The 26,639-nt window shown below is 35.7% G+C and overlaps 1 protein-coding gene across 12 annotated transcripts in view; it reads left to right on the top strand.

Moving 5' to 3' along the window:
- The window catches only part of LOC136842464 (uncharacterized), a 764,342-nt gene that overhangs the window by 687,925 nt on the left and 49,778 nt on the right, over positions 1-26,639 (top strand). For 7 of the 12 annotated variants that reach the window (XM_067109829.1, XM_067109826.1, XM_067109828.1 and 4 more), the window contains 3 exons: positions 2,730-2,753; positions 4,717-4,839; positions 25,177-25,404. In XM_067109829.1, the coding sequence (XP_066965930.1) occupies positions 2,730-2,753; positions 4,717-4,839; positions 25,177-25,404 (375 nt within the window). The remainder of the gene's footprint in view (positions 1-2,729; positions 2,754-4,716; positions 4,840-25,176; positions 25,405-26,639) is intronic. The other 5 variants (XM_067109832.1, XM_067109831.1, XM_067109830.1 and 2 more) reach the window with 1 other exon arrangement.

Genomic DNA, 26,639 nt, shown 5'->3' with positions numbered 1-26,639 from the left:
ATCTGCCTTGGTATTTTTCTTATAGTACACACACACACACACAATGTATGAATATATGTGTGTGTGTGTGTGTGTGTGTGTGTGTGTGTGTAATCTACTGGCCATCGTATACCTTTTTTCGTGGCCTGGTAATTAACATTACCTCGTTCTGATACCCCGGACCCGAGTTCGAATCTCAGCTGGGCATCAGAATATCTTCATTGCTTTCATCGTTTAGATTTATGCTTAGTATTGATAAGCGTTGCCCATGTGTGAAGCGAATCGAGAAGTTAGAGGACATTGTGGTACGTAAAATTACATATATACACATATATATATATATATATATATATATATATATATATATATACATATATACACATACATATATATATATATATATATATATATACACATATATATATATATATATATACTGTATATATATACATATATATATATTATATATAATATATATATATATATATATATATATATATATATATATATATATATAAGATTCTAGAAAGTAGCCAAGGCTCACACGACGAAACACACCAGTAGTACCATCCACCCACACCTTCATGGTCCAGTCTCCTGCGTTCATGAGCGTAACAGAGATTGGGGGGCCTGGAATTTGCTGCTCCTGGTAATCTAAGCCCAAACTATCACCTGGTGTGAGTGAGCTCGTCGTCCATGACCCTCGGAGGGAGAAGTGAAAGACAGTCGACATTTTAAGCATCAATATCGCCTTTCTCATCTGACTACGCTGCATGTTTCCGGTCGGGGGAGGAAGGGAGCTGGTGGACGAATTTCTACTCTCTCTCTCTCTCTCTCTCTCTCTCTCTCTCTCTCTCTCTCTCTCTCTCTCTCTCATACACAAACTTCACTGGGTTATTTTTCTTTATTGTGATTAGCACCAAATTCCGATTTCATCTGTTTCTTTTGTCTTTATTCTTGGGTCTTTTGCTGCCGTGTTTTTGTTATATTTAGGCAAGCGTAAGAAGGGGATTTTTATTCTCTCACTCATTAATTTTATTTGTAATTTTCTAGATAACTAGATCTTTTCCTCTGTTTTTGTTATACATAGCATTCCCTCCCTCATTAAGTTTTGTTTTCCCACGCTCAACCGGGGAAAAATTAAAAATCCCTTTCGTATTACCCAGATACACTGGTAGAAAAATATCCATGGGTCATACTCAAATCACCAGTAAGCTTTTTTAACTTTCATCACAATCTGGCGTTTCTCTCTCAATAATTTTTTTATTTTTCAGATTAGCTTTGGCTCTCTCTCTCTCTCTCTCTCTCTCTCTCTCTCTCTCTCTCTCTCTCTCTCTCTCAGCTTTTGCCTATACGCTAACGCCAGATTGTGATGAAAGTTAAAAAAGCTTACTGGTAATTTGAGTGACCCATGGATATTTTTTTAGCAGTGTGTGTGTAATAAGCAAGGGATTTTTAATTTTTCGTTTGCAATTAGCATAAGGTGAATGATACAACTAATGAAATCAGTGCAGTGAATTTATAATCGATTAGAGTAAGTTTTTAAAATTTTTGAATCAATCGTTTTATTGAGAGTAAGTTTCTTAATTTTTGAATCAATCGTCTTATTACACTCAAATACTTAATAACTACTGAAATAGTAGCGTTAATTTTCCAGGGTACCATTTTCAATAGAAAGCGTTTGTTTACGTACTGGAGAGGGTGGGGGACGGTTCACGGAAATGGAGGGTGCTCTCTCAGGTATACAGTAGAACTCAGAAAGTGGGCGGCCTCAACGCCATATGGATAACCTAGATCTTCGGATTACCAGCGAGTTGAATATGCCTCGTGAAGTCCCAAAGTTCCCGTCGTTGTCATTCGGGCTTGTTAACTGCTCCCCTCTTCTCCAGTGCGCTCTCTTGACGCCGTAAACACGAGGGTTCGGAGAAATGGACGAATATTGAGTTTTGTTTTTAAATTTGCCTTCTGACTCGCGAGGGTAACATTGAGGTCTCAACTGGTGCATCGACGCCTCTACCAGTGTGATGAATGCACTTTGGTAAATTTGCAATTTCTTTCAGTGATCAGTGACCAAACGTATTGAGATTGAATCATAAAATATCTGCTCCGTGCAAACTGCTACTGTCACCCTCTCAAGGGTCCAGAATCAAGTCAGGCGAACTGCTGCAGTGATTAGTTCGTCACCGATGAAATGACGAGGGCCAACTCAAGTATTAGACCTGCTTGCTCTGTACGCCCATGCGCGTTGAAAGGAGAGCCACTGGGTGCAACGGAATAAGTAAGACAAGACTTCGAAAGCCAGCGTCATTCTCCAGGCTTCCAGGACTGGAGCGCGGACCGCCAGGCAGTACCAGGTTAACCTCTGACTGCAGTGGAGCGAAATAGCGGTGGCGTTGTTTTTGGCGCCAGCGTCTGCGCATGAGGAATTTTTACATTCCGTTTCTTTTTCTTTCTTTGTGTCTTTAGCTCGATTTCGTTTGTCAGCTCAGTAGAGGTACAAGAACGAACGGAGTGCTTCTCGTATTTCATTTGAAGCGGCTGTGAGTACGCGCGGCTTAAAGGAAACCCACGAAGTGTGAATTTAAAGTTCTTGTGATCGCAACGGCGTGTTTTTGTCCGCTCTGCGGTTGTGACTTGATGTGTTCTACTGTAGTGGGAGAAATGTGATGTTTATTTATGTAGCGAAAATAACATTGCTAATTAGCTGCAAAAGGCACAAGTAACACATTCGCCCAATTCTTTGATTTCAGACAGCAAAATGGGGAAAAATAGAGGTGAGTGGTGCCGAATTTTACAGAGTAATTAATGCTTGTCGCTAGGTTTGTTGTAGCATTCAAGGCAAATAATGTATTGCGTAGTGCTGTCCAGTATGTAGATTGCTCCTAAAATAAAAGTGCTTTATTTTTATATAGAAACCTTCGGTACTTTTTATGCTGTAGGCTTGTTTCTGTATTACCGAGCAATATATTAAAAGATCTTATTTATACACATAGTTTGTATTATATACATACATACACACATTACACACACATATATATATATATATATATATATATATATATATATATATATACATTATATATATATATATATATATATATATATATATATATATATATATATATATATATATTGTATATAAATATAATTCCAGTCAGCCAAAGTTGAGAGTTCAAGGTTTCGGAATAAACAGAAATGGAATTGTGGCGAGAAATGTTCGATTTTTAGAAAACCTCTCTCTCTCTCTCTCTCTCTCTCTCTCTCTCTCTCTCTCTCTCTCTCTCTCTCTCTCTCTCTCTCTCATGGCAGGTAGCGTAAAAGAGATCACGCTGATTTAGTCTACACATAACGGTAAAGATTTGACTTAATTCTTTCACGTCTGGAAAAGGTTCCAGACAAAAACGGGTCCTTTCTATTGTTCTTTATGTATTTGTGTGAGTGCAGTGCCGCCACTATGGGTCAAAAGTATTATTCTAATGGTGAGCAACTTCCGGCAGTGTTCAGGGTAGGGATTTGTTTTGGGGGGGCGGGTTGGGGGCATGGTTCGTGACGGGTTTAATATGGACAACAACATAATCATAGGAAGTGATATCTTCATGGGTAGTATGACGCTGTTACCGAGCGATCTCTCTCTCTCTCTCTCTCTCTCTCTCTCTCTCTCTCTCTCTCTCTCTCTCTCTCTCTCTCTCTCTCTCTAGGAGTGTGAAAGGGGGCATCAACAGTGATAATACGGTACAAAAGAGTTCAAGATTGTAAACAAGTACAGAGGGAGATCAGTTGGTGTAGTCCATTTGTTTTTGTATTTAGTATTTAATGTTAATAAATTTGTTATTGGTATATACCATTTTTTCAAGTTTTTTTTTTGTATAGAATAATGTATACTTTTGGAAACTATAATATTATAGTTGTTTATTTACAACGTAAACTTTATTTCATGCCACATTAGAATTGCTTGCTGTGCTTTTAAACCTGTGATGTATTTTGGAATGAAGTACTGCATAGTTTTGCCATTTTATATCACGCAAATTAAGTAATAACCCATATAGTTAATTATTTGTAGACGTGTTATACTTTATATGCCTTATCAAAAAAGAAAGAAAATAAGTTCACAGTTTATTTTTATGTATAATTTAAACTACCCATTAATTTTCTTTTTCTTGGTTAATGGTCAATTTGAAAATTTCTGGTGCATTAAGAATTACTCTGTCATCTCTTTATTTTTTTTTTCTCAATGGTCATTAGTCTTCCTTTCCTCCCCCTCTGTCGCGCTCTCTCTTCTGGATATGACAGAAGCGTGTTTTATATATTTTTTAATCAGTTGATTTTTTACATTTCGATTTCTAGAACCCAAGTGTAGGCAAAATCTAATTTTTTCTGTCATTTTTAATGAGTTTTGTGCTACCTGAAATTATTTTTTTATGAATTAGCGTGCAATTTTTCTAATATATTTATCTACTCCGTCACAATCCTAAATCTTCCCTCTCGCCCCCAAATCCCAAAGCAAACATTATTGCAGGAATTAAAATAGACCTTTATTGTGAAGCCCAATCTCAAAAGAATAGCCATATTGCCCGAATTACTTTCACATAGACCTACTTTATAGAGAGATTGTTATTTCCTGCCCGTCCAACCTTCACCCAAATTAACTTAAATGGAATTAAGCTGTACCATCTTACTCGAATGCCCTTTTCTGAAGAAAATTTCGTTTGGTAACATCATTTGGTTTCCGCCTGACAGACTACGGCAGCGAGGAGGAGGGAGACGGCTACGAGGATGCCTCTAATGACTACGTCTCCTCAGAATTCCCTGACGAAGGCCTAGGGGAATCTGACACCAGGTCCTACTACACGGAAGATCCTGGTAAGTGCTCCGAGGGAGGATTTAGTTACTTCAGTTACTTTAGTTACTATAGACCTTGGTTGGATCAATGACAGTGTTTCTGATAAATTCCGATATGCCTTCTTACCACCACTGTGGCAGTCTCTCGCCATCTGAACATTACTGTCCTTTCGTTTGAACTCTTCTAAGATTCCTTCAGCTTAGCCCTTTTTTTTTATTTTCCATCGTCTCCTATTATCATTGTTTTGTTTTCGTTCTTGGTGATCCTGGAATCGATGATATTTGTGGTTATCGCCTTGTTATGATTTCCGTTCGAGAGCTTTTTGCTTCACTCCCAGAGATACTGATGTGAGTTCTAGTTTTAATATAATTTTTCAGACGAATTCCTAGTCTTATATACTACGTTGTCTCTTTTCATGGTCATTTTTATCATTTTAAATATATATTAGAATATGTTAAGTCTTATCTAGCAACGCGTGAATATTCCTGATTATTAATACCGCAGATTTGGCAGAATCCAGAGAACCACACCAGGCCTGTTATAACCTTTAGCATCTTACTGCATGTATGACAATTTAAGAAATTTGCAACCTCATGAACTTCCAAAGGCCTTTCCTTGTACAGTATGACCCTCAGTAAGTAGTACGTGTTACAGTTAGGGCATAAAGATGACGACGTGATTCAGCTCAGCGCCTTAAAATGACACAAAAGATTTTATCAAGGCAGTCGTTTCAACGGACACTGGTAGCTAACACCTTAAAATATCAACGTACCTTTTTCTGAAAGGTTTTTGCCCTCAGGTATTTTTACTGTTTGTTTTTGTCATGGAATTTGTACATGTTCCAGTTAGTCTAATATTAGATCACTTTTTCCTGCTTGTGCTGGTGGTATCACAGTTTGAACACTACAAATATGGGCTGTGTTTGCTCTAAGTTGAAATGTTGACCTATTCGATTTTTTTATTATTGCATTCTAACGCGACTTTTTCCTCGTTGAAGGCTACGTGTTTTCGAGTTTTCTTGACATTTAACATAGTTCCTCTTTTACATCGCAAGCTTGAAGTCTGTCTGTATTATGATTTATTTATAGTTTCTTGATGTTTTCCAATTGTCAACAATTCATTATGGCAGCTACATGTATTGAAGCATTCCACAGGGGTTGAAGCAATAATATAATATGTTTATTTGCAAAAGCAATCTAACTAAACCAAAAAATTTTATAATTTATGAAAGCAGCTGATTCATTTTTATGTTTAAGGAGTGATCAACGAAAATAAGATGAAAGATCAGCATCTCGGCATTCATCTTACGAATGAGGCCGGTGTCTGATTTGAGCTTGGCAATCAGTCCGTGACACGGAGTAAGAATCATGTCACGTGACGAAGACACTGTCCACCGTCTACTTATGTGTCTAAAAAAAATAAATTGGTGAGAAGCTGTTTCCTTTTACAGAGGAGAAAGTGAAGGCACTTTTCATTTCTTTGCCAAGCAAAACATTCCAATCAAAACTTGAAGATGAGAAAGCAAGGATAAAAGTAGAAATAAAGTTTTGAATTATTAAAGATGAAAAGAATATGCATAATGAGGTTTGGATTGTATACGAAACACATTGAACGCTTTTGGCATTTCTAGTAAAGCCCTAAGAAAAGTAAAAAAAAAAACAATCAAATGAAGTGATATTTCTAAAATTCAGCCTGTTTTTTCGCCTAGTAAAATAAACAAATAGATAATTGAGATCAGAGGAACATTGTCCTGAAATATTAAAGTGATGACATGACTCGCCATTCTAAAAGCGGGCCACTAAAATTTCAACCTTGCTAGACCCGCCAGAGTTTTTCGTTGCTGCGATTGACAGTTTCACCGTTTTCACATTGACGTTTTCGATGGGAACTTATGGCGGGTTCGTTTCCTCGTATCCTATTGCACGTAGTCTGCTGGTTTTAGACGGAAGTTGTAAATCACTTTCAAAGTTCAAAAACATAAACCGGCAGGTTTTTCAAGGAAGGACGAAAGACGGTTTTATGCTCACAGACAATACCCATAGAGAGCATTGTGCATTGTTCCTTTTTACAAACAGCCTGTAAATGTCACGAACGTTTGAGTGGCAATGCTTGTTTGTCAAGCAAAAATAAACAGCGTTCAAAACATGGTTTTGTAACTTGTAATTAGCTCTCTCTCTCTCTCTCTCTCTCTCTCTCTCTCTCTCGTAAACCAAGAAGAGAAACCCCTATTTACCGGCAGCTTAAGCTTCTACAATGGAAGGTGGCTCGGTGGAACAACCACGTTTTAAACGCGTTCGCTTAACGTAAACAAAGAGAACCCGCCTGCCCGAGGAAATCCAGAAACTGTGTAATGATGGGTGAAACTCAACCGCGACACGCTTCCTTCGCCTAATGACGGATTTTTGTGGGGGTAATTGTGGGGGGGGGGGTGTGATGTGAAGGCGTTGGACGGTAGGTGTTAGGGACGTTATCCGCCTCACAGATAAGGTTTCTTCTCTTCGGATTACTCCTGTTGCTTTATTTCAAAGGTACGGCATCATATGCAGGTATCTGCTTTTTTGTTTATTTATTTATTTTTTTTTTTTTTTAAGGAAAGGCCAGTGGTACTTTGGCGTTAGGCACTACCTAATTTTTCCTTTCTCCTGTAAAAACCTTAGGTTAAACAAGGACATTCGGTTGCCCGCCCCGTCGACCTTCGTGCATGCAAACAAGAGGTAGTTGGTAAAAAGCACATCTCTGTCAATGAACCTGCCTCAATATATGCATGGTAATTATTGCTAATAAATGTGATTACTGGATGTACTGTTCATTTTTTCATTTCTGTAAAGGTTACAACAGTTAAAATAATGCGTCACATTGTTTCACGGCCACTAATAATCAGATCAACATCGCTTTTCACCGAAACTTAATCAGTTAAAGGATTTGACTTGCGTTCATCAAGATCCGGCCACACGTTCTTAAGGTATCCTACAAACACAACAAATTGTTTTCTGTAAGCTGTATTCTTGGATCATTATGTAACTTCTGGCCATATAATGATGGATTTTATTTATATTAAACACAATCGTATTGCCCAAAGTACTTTATTTTAGTTTTCTGCCCTAAACTTAGAATTGCGTGTTATTGTCAGCCTCTGGCTTTTAATGCTGCATCTCTCTCTCTCTCTCTCTCTCTCTCTCTCTCTCTCTCTCTCTCTCTCTCTCTTAGCACAGATTTATTTTTTAAGTTAAGGTCGGTGTTTACTAATGTGGCTATTATAGCAAGTACTTCTGAGAACCCGCTATCACCATTCATTTTAACTAATGACACGTGTTGTCATTTATAACTTCAAGATCATTTATCGCTGTCTTTCTTTTTTTAAAATTACAATACTTAACCTGGCATGGCATGAACATTTTCCTGTTGCATAAAACCCGCATTTTCTCTCGTCCGAGCCACGGGCATGAAATGCACTTCTTCGCACCTTAGTTTCGAGCGCTTGGCATCATCACCGTTATGATATCAAAGCGGAGACCCAAAAGATGTCCATTCATTGTTTATCGAGTGATGACTCTGTGGAATTGCAGATGCTTCGAATTTAGTTTTCTTGAGTAACGGTGCCTAATGATGTCACCCCCCACGTGCCGGCAGGTTTTTTTTTTTTTTTTCCAACATCCATCGACTTTTGTCTTAAATTTTCTCGGGTGAATGGGCGCGGGTTCAGAGAGGTGGGTGAGTGAGAATGGCGTAGCTGAGTAAATGGGTGTTGGGTATAGGTGAGTGATTGCAAGTAAGTGTTTATTCTTATTTATTTTTCCACTCCTTATGATCAGGTTACAAAAAATGAGGGTAAATTCTACCGGCTCGGTGTATCTGGTAGTCCGCTGGAAGCGATGAAAGTTCATTGCACTTTCGACAAGTTAATTAAAGTGGTATTCGCCCTCATTGTGAGGAAAACCTCTGAAATGGTCAGTTATTTATATTCGTGACGTCGTGGCCTTGAAGACATTTATGCAAGTGCTGGTTTCTTCCCATGTGAAGTAGGGTATTCAAAGTCATTGTATCTTCGTTATTCGGGTGACTTTCGAATGTTTTGTAATTGTTTTTCACTTCTGTAACGTCGTAACTACAGTCGTTGATTTTATTCGTTTTGCAGTTTCAAGATGTTTTGAAGAAATTTGTTATATATTAATTTTGCAACGTCAAGATGTTTTGAACAAATGTATTATATATTAATTTTGCAATTTCAAGATGTTTTGAACAAATGTATTATATATTAATTTTGCAATATCAAGATGTTTTGAACAAATGTATTATATATTAATTTTGCAATTTCAAGATGTTTTGAAGAAGTGTATTACTTATTAACTTTGCAATTTCAAGATATTTTGATGTGTCTTATTGATTAATTTTGCAATTTCAAGATGTTTTGAAGAAAATTATTTATTGATTTTGCAGTTTCAAGTGTTTTTAAGAAATTTATTATTGATTATTTTGCAATTTCAAAACGTTTTGAAGAAATTTATTATCTTCTCTACTGGCCCGACCTCCACTTTGGGGCGTCATTTTTCGCCTTCGTATATTCGTATTATCCCTGTCAAAAACACGTCGGTTCAAGGACTTTCGAAGTTATTTTATTTTGAATCTCCTTTTGTGGCGTAATTTGTCCCATACTTATAGTCATAGGTTTCATTTCCAACGAATACTCATAAATTTGCATATTCATAAACATGTTAAGTACTTTTATTTGAATTTTGCAAGAGCTGCCTATCCTTTGTGACGTCAGTCAAGTATTCTATGGAGTTTTTTTATTAACGGCAGATTCAAGAACATTTGGGTTCATTAATGTCATGAACACTGTTGCATCCTGTTCAATTTAATAAAATTTTGACATCTTTTAATTCGATTTTCCAACGTCCATGTTGTCTGTGTGACGTCACACCTAAACGTTTTCGGTTGTGACGTCACAGCCCCGTTATTCTTTCCGGAACCGCCAAACTGGAGTTCAGAGAGGTGCCAGGAAATGGCAGCCATAAAGAACCTCCTGTTGTGACCTAGAAACTTCTTAATGAGGCGTCGATGGGTTTCTCAGTGGCCGTCTTGGACCGCAGGGGGATTTGACACATGCGAGTTTGTGTGTGTGTTGTGCGTGTGTATGTTTGTTTGTCTGCGCTGATTTACGTAGGGTTTCTCGGATTTGATGTTATTCTTCTTCTTGTTGTTTTGTTCTTACAACTTTTGCGTTTTCTTCCGTTGTTCAGCCTGCCAGCTACATTACGCAATGTTGGGGCTGGACAGTATTTGGAAGTAAAGGCTAGGGCATTGACACACAGGCGCATTGGACACGGTGGGGCATGGCATGGGTCAGGCACCTTCATCCGAAATATACTTACTGAAAACCGAGGTGCTACCCATGAAAGAACCTATAGTGTTGTGACCTATATATACCGGTGTATGTATGTATGTATATATATATAGAAATCATCAACACACAATCACGTGTGGAACAGAAATAAATTTCTGACTCACGTCGGGATCGAACCCAGGTCTCTCAGGTGGAAAGCAAGGGCGTTACCCACTGGGCCATACAAGTCTAAAAGAAGCTGGAACCTGAGAGCAACTGCACCAGAATTACCTGGGCAAGCTAACTCTTTGCATACTTGTTGTTTTTTCCCAACTTGTGTGTTGATGATTTCTATCTTATTCACTCAGAAGGGATAATTCGAATGAAATGTTGTCTATTGGGTCATTGCTGAGTCAAAGTTGGGGAAAACTCGCTGGTATGCAAGCAGTTAGCTTGCCCAGGTAATTCCATGGCAGTTGCTCTCAGGTTCCAGCTTCTTTTAGACTTGTATGGCCCAGTGGGTAAAACCCTTGCTTTCCACCTGAGAGACCTGGGTTGATCCTGACGTGAGTCAGAAATTTATTTATATATATATATATATATATATATATATATATATATATATATATATATATATATATATATATATATATATATATATATATGTGTGTGTGTGTGTGTGTTATGTAGTATGAACAGCTGGTAGCTGACCTCTACTGACTCTCTCTCTCTCTTACTTACATCATCATCATCCTGCTTCTTCTAATTTTATTATTATTATTATTATTATTATTATTATTATTATTATTATTATTATTATTATTATTATTATTATTCAGAAAAAAAATCTAGAGTCTGAGATGTAATGGTCAACATTGCAACCGACGTATCGAACACTACATCTCAAAGACGAACTTTTTCAGGGGTCTTTTTATACTGCATATATTTAAATGTGATCTTTCTCCTTTTTATTATTATTATTATTATTATTATTATTATTATTATTATTATTATTATATTATTATTATTATTATTATTATTATTATTATTATTATTATTATTATTATTATTATTATAGCTGCAAGCATGGCTTCGCTCATCGAGCCGCTTGCTCAGAGAGATTACGAAATGTCCGTTCGTCTCAAATGATCTCTACGTAATGAGAGACAAGTACGACAGGGAAGCTTCTTTGGCTTCAGGGGAAAGCTCGCCTGGCTTCTCTCTCTCTCTCTCTCTCTCTCTCTCTCTCTCTCTCTCTCTCTCTCTCTCTCTCTCTCTCTCTCTCCTGTGACACAAGGATGACGCAGCTGCGGGTCGTGTCTAGGGTTGCCGTGGGGTGCCTTTGATTGATAAAAGGACAGACTTTTGGATAATAATAATAATAATAATAATAATAAATATGCTGTATTGCAGATAATTTAATATACAAATGTAGATCTACGAAACAGAGCATATTATATTGATAAGATAAAAAAAATTAGTAAAGCTACAGCAATGATGTATTATTGATAAAAATCAATGTAGTATAGTATAATCAGTGATAGTGATGGATATAAATACTGGGTACTTAGAACAATTAATAGGATGTAGCAGTAATGTCATCATGCAGTTTATTGGAATAAAGAACATAATCTCTGATAATTAATGGTTAGGATATTGTCATGGACTTCTTCGTATTGATTTTTTTACGCTGTCTTATTTTTTCCATTCTGTTTCTTCGTGGTTACGCCTTTTATGCCAGACTTAATACTAGGCGTTTTATGAAACACTTTTCTGGCTTCTGTTGGCGGAAGTACGTTGACAACGAACTCTACTTTTTTTTGTATTTTTCTGAGTTACCATTCCTTATTTACGAAATGGACATTGAATCTTCAGAAATATATGCGGACTTTGAACCTCACATAAAAAAAAATCGAGTTTTAATTCTTTTTCGTGATCATTTTATGCACTTGTTTGGTCCAGCATAGCATTAATATTCTTTGTTCTTTTTGTTTGTTTACTGAAGTTTAGAATTGAATTTAAGTCCTTATGGCAATTGTCTTAACTTATTCTAACAAGAGATTCAGTGAAGTAATTGATATTTCCAAGTAATAAAGGTAGGCATTCATGTTTTAGGTAAGAATATAAAAAAATCCTCAGTTCAATAATACTCACCTTACCACAAATAACTTCCTTACCATTAATGTTCTTTGTTACTTTTGTTTGTTTACCGGAGTTTAGAATTTAATTTAAGTCTTTATGACAATTGTCTAGCTTATTCTAACAAGAGATTCAGTGAAGTAATTGATATTTCCAAGTAATAAAGGTAGGCATTCATGCTTTAGGTAAGAATATAAAAAATCATCCACAATTCAATAATACTCACCGTAACACAAATAACTTCCTTAGTTACATTTTAGCTTTCTTGTTCATATGAACAAAACTTGAATTGCACAACCCACCGCGCTACTCACCTGCTCTCATTAGGCGAAATACTTGAATAATTAAGTGTAGAAAGTCTAACCGTCGAGAACTCCACTGTGTGAAGTGCTCGTTGGATTTCTAAGATTTTTTGTTAATATGGAAAAATATTTGAAGTTGTGGTGGAGGCGGTGGCGCCTGTGAGGTATGCCAGGTGTCGCTTTTATTGGGCGTCGTGGTTTGCTTCTGGTTGGGATTATTATTATTATTATTATTATTATTATTATTATTATTATTATTATTATTATTATTATTATTATGTGGGGCACGGTGAAGTAGGAATGTAAATTTTGCAGAGATTTATTATCCTGATCTGATCTGATTATTATTATTATTATTTTATTATTATTATTATTATATATATATATATATAAATTACATCAGGATAATAAATTTATATATATATATATATATATATATATATATATATATATATATATATATATATATATATATATATATATATAATTTTATAGCATTTTCTCCATAATATTTTTTCTTCCTCTCTTAGGGAGATTAGACGTAGTTTCTCTCTCTCTCTCTCTCTCTCTCTCTCTCTCTCTCTCTCTCTCTCTCTCTCTCTCTCTCTCTCTCTCTCTCTCTCTCTCTCTCTCTCGCCGCACTGCAATCATTTTCTTGGTCTATTTTTGTTATCTCTGTTGGCGAGAGCCCTATATTCTTTGTTGTTCTTGCTTGCGTGCTTGTTTTCTTCTCTGAAAGGAAGTCACGCTCGGAAACTGAAAGGTTCATGCCCTTGTTTCGCCTCTGCATTTCCTTCAAGTCATCTCTCTCTCTCTCTCTCTCTCTCTCTCTCTCTCTCTCTCTCTCTCTCTCTCTCTCTCTCTCTCTCAAATATATATATACATATAATTATATTTATATATTTTTTATGTTATATATATCATATATACATACATATATGTATAAATTTGAGAGAGAGAGAGAGAGAGAGAGAGAGAGAGAGAGAGAGAGAGAGAGAGAGAGAGAGAGAGATTCTTAAGATTTTCGAACGAATTTTAGGTAATCTACACTTTTTTTAACGAATTTTTAGATAATTTACACTTTGTTGAATTTATTTACTGAAGTCTGTATCATTTCTATATACCTTTTACATATCATTTTTATTTATAATTTTTTTGTATATAATTACATTGGAGCCATTTTTTCACATTATATTTTAATTTCCTTTTTCTTCCAATGTCTTTCTAAACTCTGTGGAATTCTCTCATGCAAAGACCCTAGGGATGTCGTGATCTCTGAATGCTGCCGAAATTTCTGCTGCATAATTGGGATAATGTGGTATTTGTTCAGTAACCAAAGAAACAATGGTTTATCTGGATGGGTCTATCACGTGATTTTTAATTCTTGTCTGTAGGAAATTTAAGATATATGCAGTATGCCGTTTGCAATTAATTTTTCTTTCAGTCTTTGAACTTGGTCTCGTAGTTAAGAATACTAGATTAGTGATTTAATAATCACTGCTGAGGAAATTGGATGTAGAGTAATGGATTTCAGCTGCGTTTTATGTCTACGTCACCGTATTCCAAATAATTTTACCGTGAAGAGGAAGTGGTTTTTTCTGTTTGTTTATGTTTGAATAATAAGCGATTATGTTTATACAGTAGGCAATATTTGTAAATTACGAATATTCCTGTCGTAATGTAATTTATCTTGTCAAGTGAAAATATATATATATATATATATATATATATATATATATATATATATATATATATATATATATATATATATATATATATATATATATATATATATATATATACGTACTGCAGTTTTAATGCTGTCACCTTTGCATTCTCATCATATTCATTTTGAATGTTCGGCAGTGGTCAGTGCTCTCTCTCTCTCTCTCTCTCTCTCTCTCTCTCTCTCTCTCTCTCTCTCTCTCTCTCTCTCTCTCAGAATTATAAGCGACAGATGGTTCGGTGGAGTTCATGACTTATGAGTTCTGTATGAGGGCCAGTTGGAAGAAAGGAATTTTCCCAAGTGAATTTTGATTGTTTCAGAGAACTCTGGAACTCGGCCTTAATTCATATCTAATTTATTCATTGAAGATCAAGTTCTCCACGTTGATTAGGTGTTTCGATTGTAAGAACTGTTTCTTCTTTTTTGTGTGCTCTTTTTTAGTTTTCTGTAAAAGAAAACTATTGTGCCGGCATTGTCTGTCCGTCCGCACGTTACTCTGTCCACCGTCAGGTCTTAAAAACTACTGAGGCTAGAGGGCTGCAAATTGGTATGTTGATCATCCACCCTCCAGTCATCAAACATACCAAATTGCAGCCCTCTAGCCTCAGTAGTTCTTATTTTATTTAAGGTTAAAGTTAGCCATGATCGTCCTTCTGGCAACGATATAAGATAGGCCACCACCGGGCCGTGGTGAAGTTTCATGGGCCGAAAGATAGATCTATATTCGGTGGCCTTGATTATACGCTGTAGCGGCTGTACAGAAAACGATTGCGCCGAAGAAACCGGCGCATTTTTTACTTCTTTTATTAATCATTCATTTTAGGTTGAATTAATAGTGCATATGTAAACCAATTTTACATGGTGAAGTAAACTACTTTTTATCAATTTGTTGTATTTATGTATTTATTCGTTCGTAAATACAGTGTTGTCTTATTGTAGATCGCTCTTTTACAGTGAATTGCTACCTAAAATATTTGTGTCGATAAGTTTGTGGCGTGATTACTGGAACTACTTCTTCATAACATTTGTGTGTTTGAAGTTTAATTAACTTCATATGTGTATGTATGTGTATATATGATATATATATATATATATATATATATTATATATATGTATATTATATATATATATATATATATATATATATATATATATATATATATGTGTGTGTGTGTGTGTGTGTGTGTATATATATATATACAGTATATATATTATATATATGTATATATTATATTAGTATATATACATGTATATATTTATAAATACACATCTATACATGCATGCATGATGCATACGTTATTATCAGATGGGCCTTGTATATATTCTTATTTAAAAACGAGTTGCAATATTATATAAATGTGCAGCTCACAGACGCTCCAATTCCATCTCGTAAATTATTAGTAATTAACAATAAAAAAAAATGTGTCGAGACCAATAATTTGCATAATAATGACTAACATAAAATATAATCATTGGTCAGTCAGAGTGTAACCTCAAGGTTTTTTTTTTTTTTTTTTTTTTGTAGGTTACAAATGGTTACTTTATTTAAGTAATCAGATTTTTTGTTGCTTTAATTTTTTTTGAAAGAATATCCTCTATTACTTTGTTATGGTAGCATCGAATGCTTCCCATTACGAGGTGAGTACGGTTGTATAGGTAAATATAATATGTAATGACTGTATTATTACAGGAGGTAATGCCTACCTGAACATACTATATGTGGACATTGTTTGTGGTTTCCCATCGCTGTTCTAGTTAACTGCTTCGCCGAGGCAACTAATTTATTTATTTAATTGATTACTTTTTCTTTATTGTATTTAGTTTTTGAGTAAACTATTAAATACTAATACTTCTGCAGTTATGAAAATGACCTTAATAAGTTACAGTCTTATGAGAATAATAATGATAGCAATAAAAATGTACAGGCATCGGTACTCTTTAGAAATCAGGTACCAGTGGACCGTAGGCTCAGGCTTGCCAGGTGCTAAAACTTGAAACTTTCTACTGACCTCACTAGAGCTGACTTCATTGACCTCAAGCAATAAGGAAAGAGGTCATTTGGCAGTGGAGTAGGCTGGGTACGACTCTCTTTTTTTATTTATTTATTTCTTTTTCCTTATTTCTTTCTTTTCTTTCTTTCTTTTCCACTAATTGAATACTTCTCATTAGCATGCAGGTAAAAAAAATTGTTAAATCTGCGTTCGGGAATCCAGCTTATAGTTGGAGTATTATTGATTTTTATTGATTTGTTTATGTTATCTGCCGTTACAACGACTATTGTCCGTAGGGAAATAATTCGTTGGTATTGTTTTCTAAAGATAATAGGTTTAAGCATAATTTGTTGGTATTGTTTTCTGAAGATAATAAGTTTAAGCATAGTTCGTTGGTATTGCTTTCTGAAGATAATCAGTTTAAGCAGTCTTTGTTGTCGATGGTGATTATGTAAATCTGTGTTCATTGTTCTAGTCGTTTATGATGATTGTGAAAATCGATTTTACGTTTCTGCTTTTATTTGTTGCCGTTACTGATGACAAGCACCCCGTGTGTGTCTACGGTTACAGTGTTTTAGGAATTAATGCAAGGTCATATTTGAATAAGTATTTATAGAGCTAACGATTTTTTGTGCGAGCATAAATATTAGCGTTCATTTCTTTTATTCGTCAAATGACTTATTTATTTTCCTGGGAATTTCAGGAGTAAGCTTTATTTTGTATTAAATGATTGACTAATAATGGAATTGTTCTCACGGAGTTTGCTTTCTAGCAAGAAAAATGCCATGACGTTTGTTTCGCCTAGTCACAGTTTTCAAACATTTTTTCGTTATTTTTTTTTTTTTTTTTGCTGACAAGACAACATTACACCATGGAAAGCTACGACTGCATTAAGTATATTATGTCACATCCCTAAGGCGTTCGCCCTTGAAGGTTGCAAAGTGAGGCGTGTCCAGCTCCTCCTAATCCCGCCTGGTCAGACGAAAATAATCTTTGTTTGCCCAGCTCTCTGGATAGAAACTCAGAGCTTGCGAAATTTCCGGAACTTCTTGAAGAGGATTAGACAGTCCTTGGAAGCGTGACTGCAAATAGTTTTCAGTTGCTAAGAATAGGTCGCCAGTTAAAAGTCGTTTTCTTCAGTCACTGAGGAAAGTGCTTTCAGGCATCTTGAATTTGCGGGGTGACTCATGCCGACCTTGCTTGGCCTTGCTTGCCTCAGTCGATTGGCTGTTTAAAAGGCGTTTGGGTCTTTGTAGGGCTTCGTCTGATTATTGCTTTCTTCAGAGCTCTTATCTTCTTCTTCTTCTTCTTCTTCTTCTTCTTCTTCTTCTTGACATTCATTGCTTGCCTTGAAAGTCGTCGTTTCCTCCTTTAGTTGTGATTGTTATTTTCCTTGAATAAACTTTCATGTTTATATATTGATATTTTATATATATAAACTATATATATATATATATATATATATATATATATAAATATATATATATATATATATATATATATATATATATATATATATATATATATAGAACAAATTTAGATGTGGCCCGTACCCTACTGAAAATTGTTAACAGTAGAGTCTCTCTCTCTCTCTCTCTCTCTCTCTCTCTCTCTCTCTCTCTCTCTCTCTCTCTCTCTCTCTCTTCACACACACACACACATATATATATATACTATATATATATATATATATATATATATATATATATATATATATATATATATATATATATATATATATATGTGTGTGTGTGTGTGTGTGTGTATGTATATATATATATGTATGTATGTATGTATATATATGTGTGTATATATGTATATATATATTTATGTATATATACAGTGTATATATATACACACGTATTTAGATATCAGTTGAAATATTGTTAGAACGACGAACGTTTAATCAGTTGTCAAAGATTATTTGCACCTCTTTTTATCCAATAAACATTGTTCCTCATTTATTATCCATTTTCCTTCCTCTTGGTCCGGAAGTCTTCGTGCTTGCTCAAGCACGACCCAAATGCGTCAAGCTTGGGAGGAGGGACCATCAGCTTTTTATTCCTCGGTATTTGTAACCCTCAGAAAATCCCACAAAGCTTTATTGGTTGGTAAACTTTTACAGCTGGGGCTCGTGAAAAAACCATTAGACCTGTCTGACATTTTCTCCTGTATTCTATATCCGGTACTTTGACACTGTGGTTATAGAGTCTGTGTTCAGGTTGCGATTTGATATATATATATATATATATATATATATATATATATATATATATATATATATATATATATATATATATATATATATATATATATATATATATATATATATATATGTGTGTGTGTGTGTTTTGTGTGTGTGGACGTGAAGTAGGTGAGAATTTTATGCAGGTCTTTAAAGCCACCATGATGCTTTTGACCTTTGATATACAAGATAGTGAGTCAGATTTCTCCCATTTTATATATATATATATATATATATATATATAAATTGTGTGCACATGTAAGTCTGCATAAATATATATAAGTATACTTGAAGCTATCGACAACTCCTCTTTCACCCTCCTTGACTTTTCATTACATTTTAACAACATGATTAGAGTGACGTGACGTGGAGAGTATTTAGCACGAGAGATTCTTCCTGCCCACAGGAGATTAATCCTCCACCCCTACCCCATGCCCTCCGGGAGGGACACACGATTTTATGTTCCTCTCTAGTTAATTAAAATGTGTCTCAAGGCATTTTCTGCACGTGATCAAAATTTTCGTCTTGCGGAATTAGTGTCAAATTTGCGTCTCCCATCACGTCCGGTCTGTATAATATTGTTGTTAGAAGTAGTATTATGCTTGCAGTTTTATGTTCCCTGAAGATCCTTAGAGCAAAGAGTTGTAAGCGTGCTATTTATACGCAGAGCGGGTTCTTTTTTTAATATTAAGAATTCATCGTAAATCATTTTTTATTAGATTTTTAGGTAGCTAGATTACTGTCTGTGAAATATACCTAGACAAACTTAAGGTATTGTTATAGTGGGAAGCTTCAGTTTTATCACGAATAAGAAATGATTTTAACTTCACTCACAACAAGCAGGAGAATAGCGCGTCATTTTGAACCAAAATTACCTCAGCTAAGAAGAAGCCAAAATTGCCTCTTCTAAGAAGAAGCATAAAATAAAAAAAAAATTACAGGTCAAAGTCTCCTTACCCCTAACTGCTTTTTGTAACAGGTTTCATGTTGACTACGCTGAACCTCTTGTATTAACGGGGGAGGTGTCACTTTGCAGTAACCAATATTTATCATTTAATTTGCTTCGAACTTTTTGCGTGTATGAATGCTAGCTAAAGATATTTGCTTCAAAATTGTCACAAAGTCGGTTGAACGGTTGGTGAGTTAATAAACTTTTTATATATATATATTTTTAATTTTCAAGTTAGTAAGATCTTTCAGAGAAGTATACTTGCATATAATTTTTTCTGCCTTAATTTATAGTGTTTCCCGTTATTTTTATTTTTCATTGAAGTTTCTATTCATGGAGTTACAGCTGACTTTCAAAGGATTCCACGGATATCAGCCTCGTGTTGATCCATCAAACATTTCTCTCTCTCTCTCTCTCTCTCTCTCTCTCTCTCTCTCTCTCTCTCTCTCTCTCTCTCTCTCTCTCTCTCTCTCTCTCTGTGAAAGGAGGAAGCCGAGAATGAATAGAAAAACCTAGAGGGGAAAGCGACGGGTAAAGGTCCTGGGGCCATCACCATTTGGTAGCCTTACAAGCTTATTCTAAGAAACTGCGTTGATTACTTCTGGCCGTGTTCACTTAATGAGATTTCCCAGCCACCATAAAATTTTCAGTCGTCAGTGGTGATGTAAAAAGAAAAAGAAAAAATGAGAAAGGGATCTGATTTAAAACAAAAGGTAATGAGAAAGGTTGAAGGTTGGAACAGAACCATTGACATCTATCTCTGGAGAAAGTAAACTTGGTGAGAGAGTAAGATTCCATTGTATGAGACTTTGTCTTTTCTTTAACAATTTGTTTGTTACAGTTGAAGATTACAGGCTATGACACTTTCAGTGACTTTCTCTCTACTATCAAAGACTCATTTGGATTTTGTTTAATGGAGTCAGTTGTTTATTTTTCTTTCTTTAAGTAATTTTTATTTTATTTGACCAAAGAATGCTCCAGATTAGATGTATATCGCATCCTATATATATATATATATATATATATATATATATATATATATATATATATATATATATATATATATATGTGTGTGTGTGTGTGTGTGTGTGTAGAATCTGTGTATATATATATCTATAAATATATATACATATACTTGAAGTTTTTTACTTCAGTTCATCCAAAATTCAGCTTTTTAAATATGATTGTGGTAGTAACCGTTGTGTTGTTCTCTTGTCAATTTTATAGCGTCACCCCTGATATATATATATATATATATATATATATATATATATATATATATATATATATATATATATATATATATATATATATATATATATATATACATACACATACATACATACATATATATATATAAAACGCTGAGAGAAGCAGCTGCAACAAAGATACATCAACATTCCCTCGCCGTCTGAAATGCTGTATTACAGCTAGTTTATTGTCTTGGGCACAACATTGTAGCAACTAGACTCTCATCTGGGGTACGCCCACACCGATCTCCGGCTACGACGAAAAAGAAAAAAAAATACGGGGGAAAAAATGCCATTTTTACCCAAAACTCACTTGACCACAAATGATATCGCCTACACAGAAAAAGAGATAAAAAGAGAGAGAGAGAGAGAGATTTAAAGACTGATATTTGTGCCTAAAAATATTTTAGAAGAAGCAGAGAGAGAGAGAGAGAGAGAGAGAGAGAGCCCGCATCAGCATAAAATCTAGAAAACAGGAGGCAGTTTCAGAGATTCCTTTATGTACAGAGACAGCCCTAATGTGTCGCACCCACTTTGACTGTGACATCTTAAGGACACGCAAATGTACCGTCTGACTGTAAACAGAAGGGCGCTATATTTTTTTTCAGAACTTATTTTGAAAAATAAAAATTTATCTTCAGATGCAGTCATAAAATGCACTTATGTGTTTTTATTTTTCTATGTTGGTTTAGCATTTCACTCATAAATTCGCATTTGGAGGTGTTCATTGTGGTTGTTTATATCCAGATGCTATCTTGAGGTATTCCTCTTATTTGTTATTTATTTACGCATTGTATTGTTGCTTACTTGTGTTCTGGTTTTGTTGAGTATCGCGTACAGCTTGAAAAGAAATTTGTCCTTGCACACATTTGTTTTTAGTTCTTAATTGGCTTTTTTTTATATTAAATTTCTATTATTCCTTCCCAGTTATTTCCATGAATGAGATCTATTACGAGATATGGGGAAAATGAGAGAGAGAGAGAGAGAGAGAGAGAGAGAGAGAGAGAATTATTAAGAAAATGATAGTGGTTATGTGCACACGTGCAGACATTTGTCAGTAGAAAATATAGCTTTTTGTGTGTAACTTTAAACTGAGTGAAACGGATTGACAAACAGACACATGTGAACCTGCCATCATTGCCTACTGAGGCGGGAGACATATCAAGGGGGTGATTCATCTTATCAAAAGGTCATTTTGGGCCATTTTGAAAGGTCATCTTGAATTCGCTTGAGTCGTTTGCATTTCTGTTGTTTGAGCCTTGAAGTCTTTTATTTCGTCTTTTTTATTGATTGATTTATTTATTCGCGGATGTTTTAGCAATTTATGCGATAATTGTTTTCGTTGAGTAAGGACCGTGCATTGAATTTTTGAATTGGGGTTGGGGTAGGGTGATCTGTCTTTTACTTATATTTAATGATGATGAAATATGTTCATTTTTTCTTTTTATTTTTCTTATAATCCTCATTGCTTAGTTTTCCCAAGCTGTTTTCTCTGTTCGAACATGGAATTCATTATAGCTTTAGAACTAACTCCGAATATTAATTTCGTGCTCTCGCCTCGAAAATAATCCTTGATTAGTTCCAACGTCTCAACTTATTCATGACATGAATAATGTATTTTGGCTTTTACGGTCTCTAAAGGATCCTGACATACGCGAAGCGATCTCTCCCGAATTGTACGTAGGAGTCGCGCTTTTGTCAGCTCGTTTTACGAGTGCGCTATGGTGGTTCTCCACCCACAAGGAGAATCTCTCTCTCTCTCTCTCTCTCTCTCTCTCTCTCTCTCTCTCTCTCTCTTTTATTTTATATATATATATATATATATATATATATATATATATATATATATATATATATATATATATATATATATATATATATATATAGAAGAGAGAGAGAGAGCGTGTTTAAGAAGACTTTTGCAGACTATTCTTATGAAACGTAAATGTTTCTGCAGTATCTTCAAACCTGTCTTCACCTTTCCCAAAAATACAGTGTTTGGTCACAAGGAAATTTCTACAATTTTGCTGTCGTCGACTCCACCTTTACCTTCAGTGACATTGAACTGCGGCAAAACCCAAGAAGTCTTCGTCGCAGTCGAGCGACAGATGTGTCGCTAGCACTGGCTCTTCTCAAGTTGGCCATATGCAGCTTGTATTGACTTAAGTTTTGTTAATTTGCTCTTAGACATTTAGAGATTACAGGAGGGCGTGGGGGGGCTTAAGGATATCGCCAATTCCCCTCGTTAGACTCATCTGGGACCGGGGGACGGGATTAGATTGGGGTATATATCCTGTGAGTTGCAAGGACGTAGGCGACCCACGAAGAAATGTTCGGTAAGAAGAAGGTCGGGCGATTTAGGATGGACTGTGGGCGGAGGGGTACTCGATTCCAGCGTGGGCCAAAACCGCTCTGAGGGAATTTCCACTTGGACACCTGTCAGACATTTCGATGCCAAGTTAATAGGGTCTTTTAATCGAACTATTACGTAGTTTGACGTAGTCTTGATAAAGTTTCACTGAATACTGTATATAGGGGTTTTGAACGTGTTGAGTTGTCAACAGTCTTTTGCTGTGAAAACAGAAATAATGTTTCACTAAGGTTATCAGAATGCAGCCTTGGTAACGTTGCTTTTAAGTAAGACCCGATTAAGGTTTTGAAAGTCGATTTTTTTTATTTAAAAAATTTATAATAGGTTATGTTTTCATTCGTATTGTAGAGGAAAGTCGGAGAGCTTGTTTTACTTTTAACCAAGCCCTGTTTTATAGTGATTTAAAATGAGAACTGTTTGGAAGGAATTGAAATGAGACAGTTTTCAATGCTTTTAGTGGATCTAATTTCATGCTGATATAAACTATAGCAGTGTCAGATGCCTGCCCTGGAAAGTACCCAAGGAATAACAAGTATTAGTAGCAGTAGTAAGTAGTAATAGTAGTAGTAGTAGTAGTAGTGGGAGTAGGAATAGAAGGCGTTGGTGGCGTCCCGCATACCAGGTGGTTCCTCCCAAGGACCTGCATGGGCATGGCGGAGTAGTTGTCCAATAGACTCGATCGGTGGAGGGTGACCGGCAGGTAGGCTGTGTGAAGGAACCTTGCCGAACCTGTTGTGAAATCCAGTCGGATTACTGAGTGTTTTGTTAATCCGGTTTCCTCCTGTGTTTCCAGAAGTTCGGGCATATTGTTTTGCTTTTGTTTTTTCTTTTAAATTTCGAAAATACTCTTTGTGTTTATGGACTTCCAAATGTTGTTTTTCAGTAGTTTGTGTCATTTTGTGCTTTTTAATAGTTGTTGTTGTGGTAATTTTTTTATTTTACTATTATCAGAATAATTCTTTGTACCTTTGAAGTCCGAAAGTGTAGGCTTCCTAAGTTTGATTTCATTTATGCTTTGTTCATTAAGAAAGCACCACTTTTGTCTTCTGTGACATCCAATTAGTAAAATGTTACGTTTTTGTGAATTTTTCTTGCCTAAGGAATTTTGTTTGTTTTGATATTTGTGACCGCTGTGTAGTGTTTGCATGAATTTTGTTTTGAGATATTTTTATTCTGGGAAACTATGGAGTGGTGTATCACAATCTTTGTCCGTTTGTTCAAGGAGTTTTTATTACTCGTAGTTTTTTCCCCAAAGGGGTTATGTCATAACGATATTGCTCCCTTATGTCATCTCTCTCTCTCTCTCTCTCTCTCTCTCTCTCTCTCTCTCTCTCTCTCTCTCTCTCTCTCTCTGGCCCTTTGTTGGCCGAGTTGGTTGAGCTGACCGTCATTCGATGGGCCAAAAAAAGAGTATATTTCTGGTGATAGAAATTCATTTCTCGCTATAATGTGGTTCAGTTCCACAATAAGCTTGGTCCCGTTGCTAATAACCAATTGGTTCTTAGCAACAGTCTAATCCTTCGGGCCAGCCCTAGGAGAAATCAGCTCAGTGGTCTTGCCCTTCTCTCTCTCTCTCTCTCTCTCTCTCTCTCTCTCTCTCTCTCTCTCTCTCTCTCTCTCGTTTGTATGTTGACATACCAAAAATGTAGGCACGGTGATAAGTTGAATATACGTGTGTTTAGAATTTCTTGTCCAGTAAATGACTGAACTTATGTGTTTTTTGTAACTTTTAAGGAAGTTACTGATACCTCTTCTTAAGAAATTCTAGAAATTTTATTTGGTTGTCGATGCCATTTAAGAATTTGGTATAGGTCTGTTTTTTTTTCATTAGTTTTTAAGATATTTTTAAACCGTAACTTCAGCCTCATTTTGCACAGTACTTGCCTTTCCTACTCATTTCCTGACGTAGGTTTGTAAAAATCTTTAAAATCGATAAAGTATCCCCAGTCTTCCCTTCCTTAAGTCATCCTCCCCCACCCCTCCTATCCTAACCCGTCCTACCTCCCCCCAAGCCATCCATCACTCGGACAGATCAACCTCAAGTTACCTCTTCCTCCACAGCTGGCCTCGAAGTGATTCTCGAAGAGCCCGAGGACGATTACTGCAGCTCCCACGTGTCGGAGGACGACCTACAGCGCGAGGTGGACATCACCTACGGGCTGAAGGGCGAGAGGCGGTCGCTGGACGGCTCCGAGGGCATAGGATCTGCCGAGGGAGACTCCCACTCCTCAGGGGGGTCAGAGCATTACGGCGAGGAGGACTGCGCCAGTTCGGGCATTCACAGCGAAGGTGAGTACCGGAATTGGTTCCTTTTTGTTTTTTTTTTTTTGTGCCTTTAGGGTATTTTAGTTTTTTTATGAGAAACATGACAGTTTCTCCAAAAGAAAAAAAAAATTGCAAGGCCTTAGATTTCATTATGCAAAACTTGTTTTTATGGGGCATGGCATGTTGGATACGATTCCTTTTGTTGATAAGGTAAACTTTGCTTTTAGGGATGTTACTCATCTGTGTATGCAGTGCCATTGGTTTCATTATGTCTACCATCGTTGTACTAGCTATTGCCCGCTGGGCATTACAGTGTATAATTTAGTTATTACGCAAAGGTCCAGATCTGTAGGAATTCTCCGCTGGGTACTCTTCCAAGCTTGAAAAGCTCTCATTTGAGCATTCTGTAAATCCCCTTTTGAATGAAATGTATAAGTAAATGTTCCTCACAATGGGAACTATACGTTAGGGCATGTAAACACTATTTTTCTCTTCCAATAAGGAAAATTAAATCCAAGATTCATTTGCTGTTTAGATTAAGCCAGCCATGTGCTGGAAAGGGCTTATGCTCCTAGAGAAAACCAATAAACCAAATTCCCAAAAGTAGTAACAGAGTGGTCTATCCATATGGTGGCTTCGTCAATTTCTGAACGATTTTTCTTTCCTTTGTAACTTGCTGTTACCTTCCGGTTCTTTGTTTACTCAGTCATGGATTCTGTTTTATTCTTGTACGTTCCTTCCCCCTTCTCTCTCTCTCTCTCTCTCTCTCTCTCTCTCTCTCTCTCTCTCTCTCTCACACACACACACACACACAGTTATAAAGCGTTTAGTTCTGGAAAATCAGGCTTACAACTCCCAGCCATTAAGCTTATGTTACAACTAGCAATTTCTTTCAGGTATTTCTCAAATGACACATTGGGAACCATTACAAAATAGTTCGTGAGACGTTATATATTTATTTTACTAGGTGTTATCTCTTAAAAGCTGTTACTTTTTCATTTTGTAACTGTAGGAGGTAAACAACTGAAACTTATTCTGTGCTCTGGAAAGATGCAAGTTAAAGGCGAGTATTAAAATATATAACAAAGTAGTGACTTTGTAATTCCCCGTTTCATATCATAATACAATATATCGTCGTTTATTTTTTTTAGCTTTTTACTTTTTTTATTATTTTTTTATTATTATTATTATTATTATTATTATTATTATTATATTATTTGTGTTAAACAACAGCATATTGCGACTGTGTTGCATTTTTC

Source organism: Macrobrachium rosenbergii, chromosome 10, assembly GCF_040412425.1.
Source record: "Macrobrachium rosenbergii isolate ZJJX-2024 chromosome 10, ASM4041242v1, whole genome shotgun sequence".
Classification (NCBI taxonomy): domain Eukaryota; kingdom Metazoa; phylum Arthropoda; class Malacostraca; order Decapoda; family Palaemonidae; genus Macrobrachium; species Macrobrachium rosenbergii.
The sequence above is the reverse complement of the archived record's forward strand: the minus strand, read 5'-3'. Positions and strand labels throughout refer to the sequence as shown.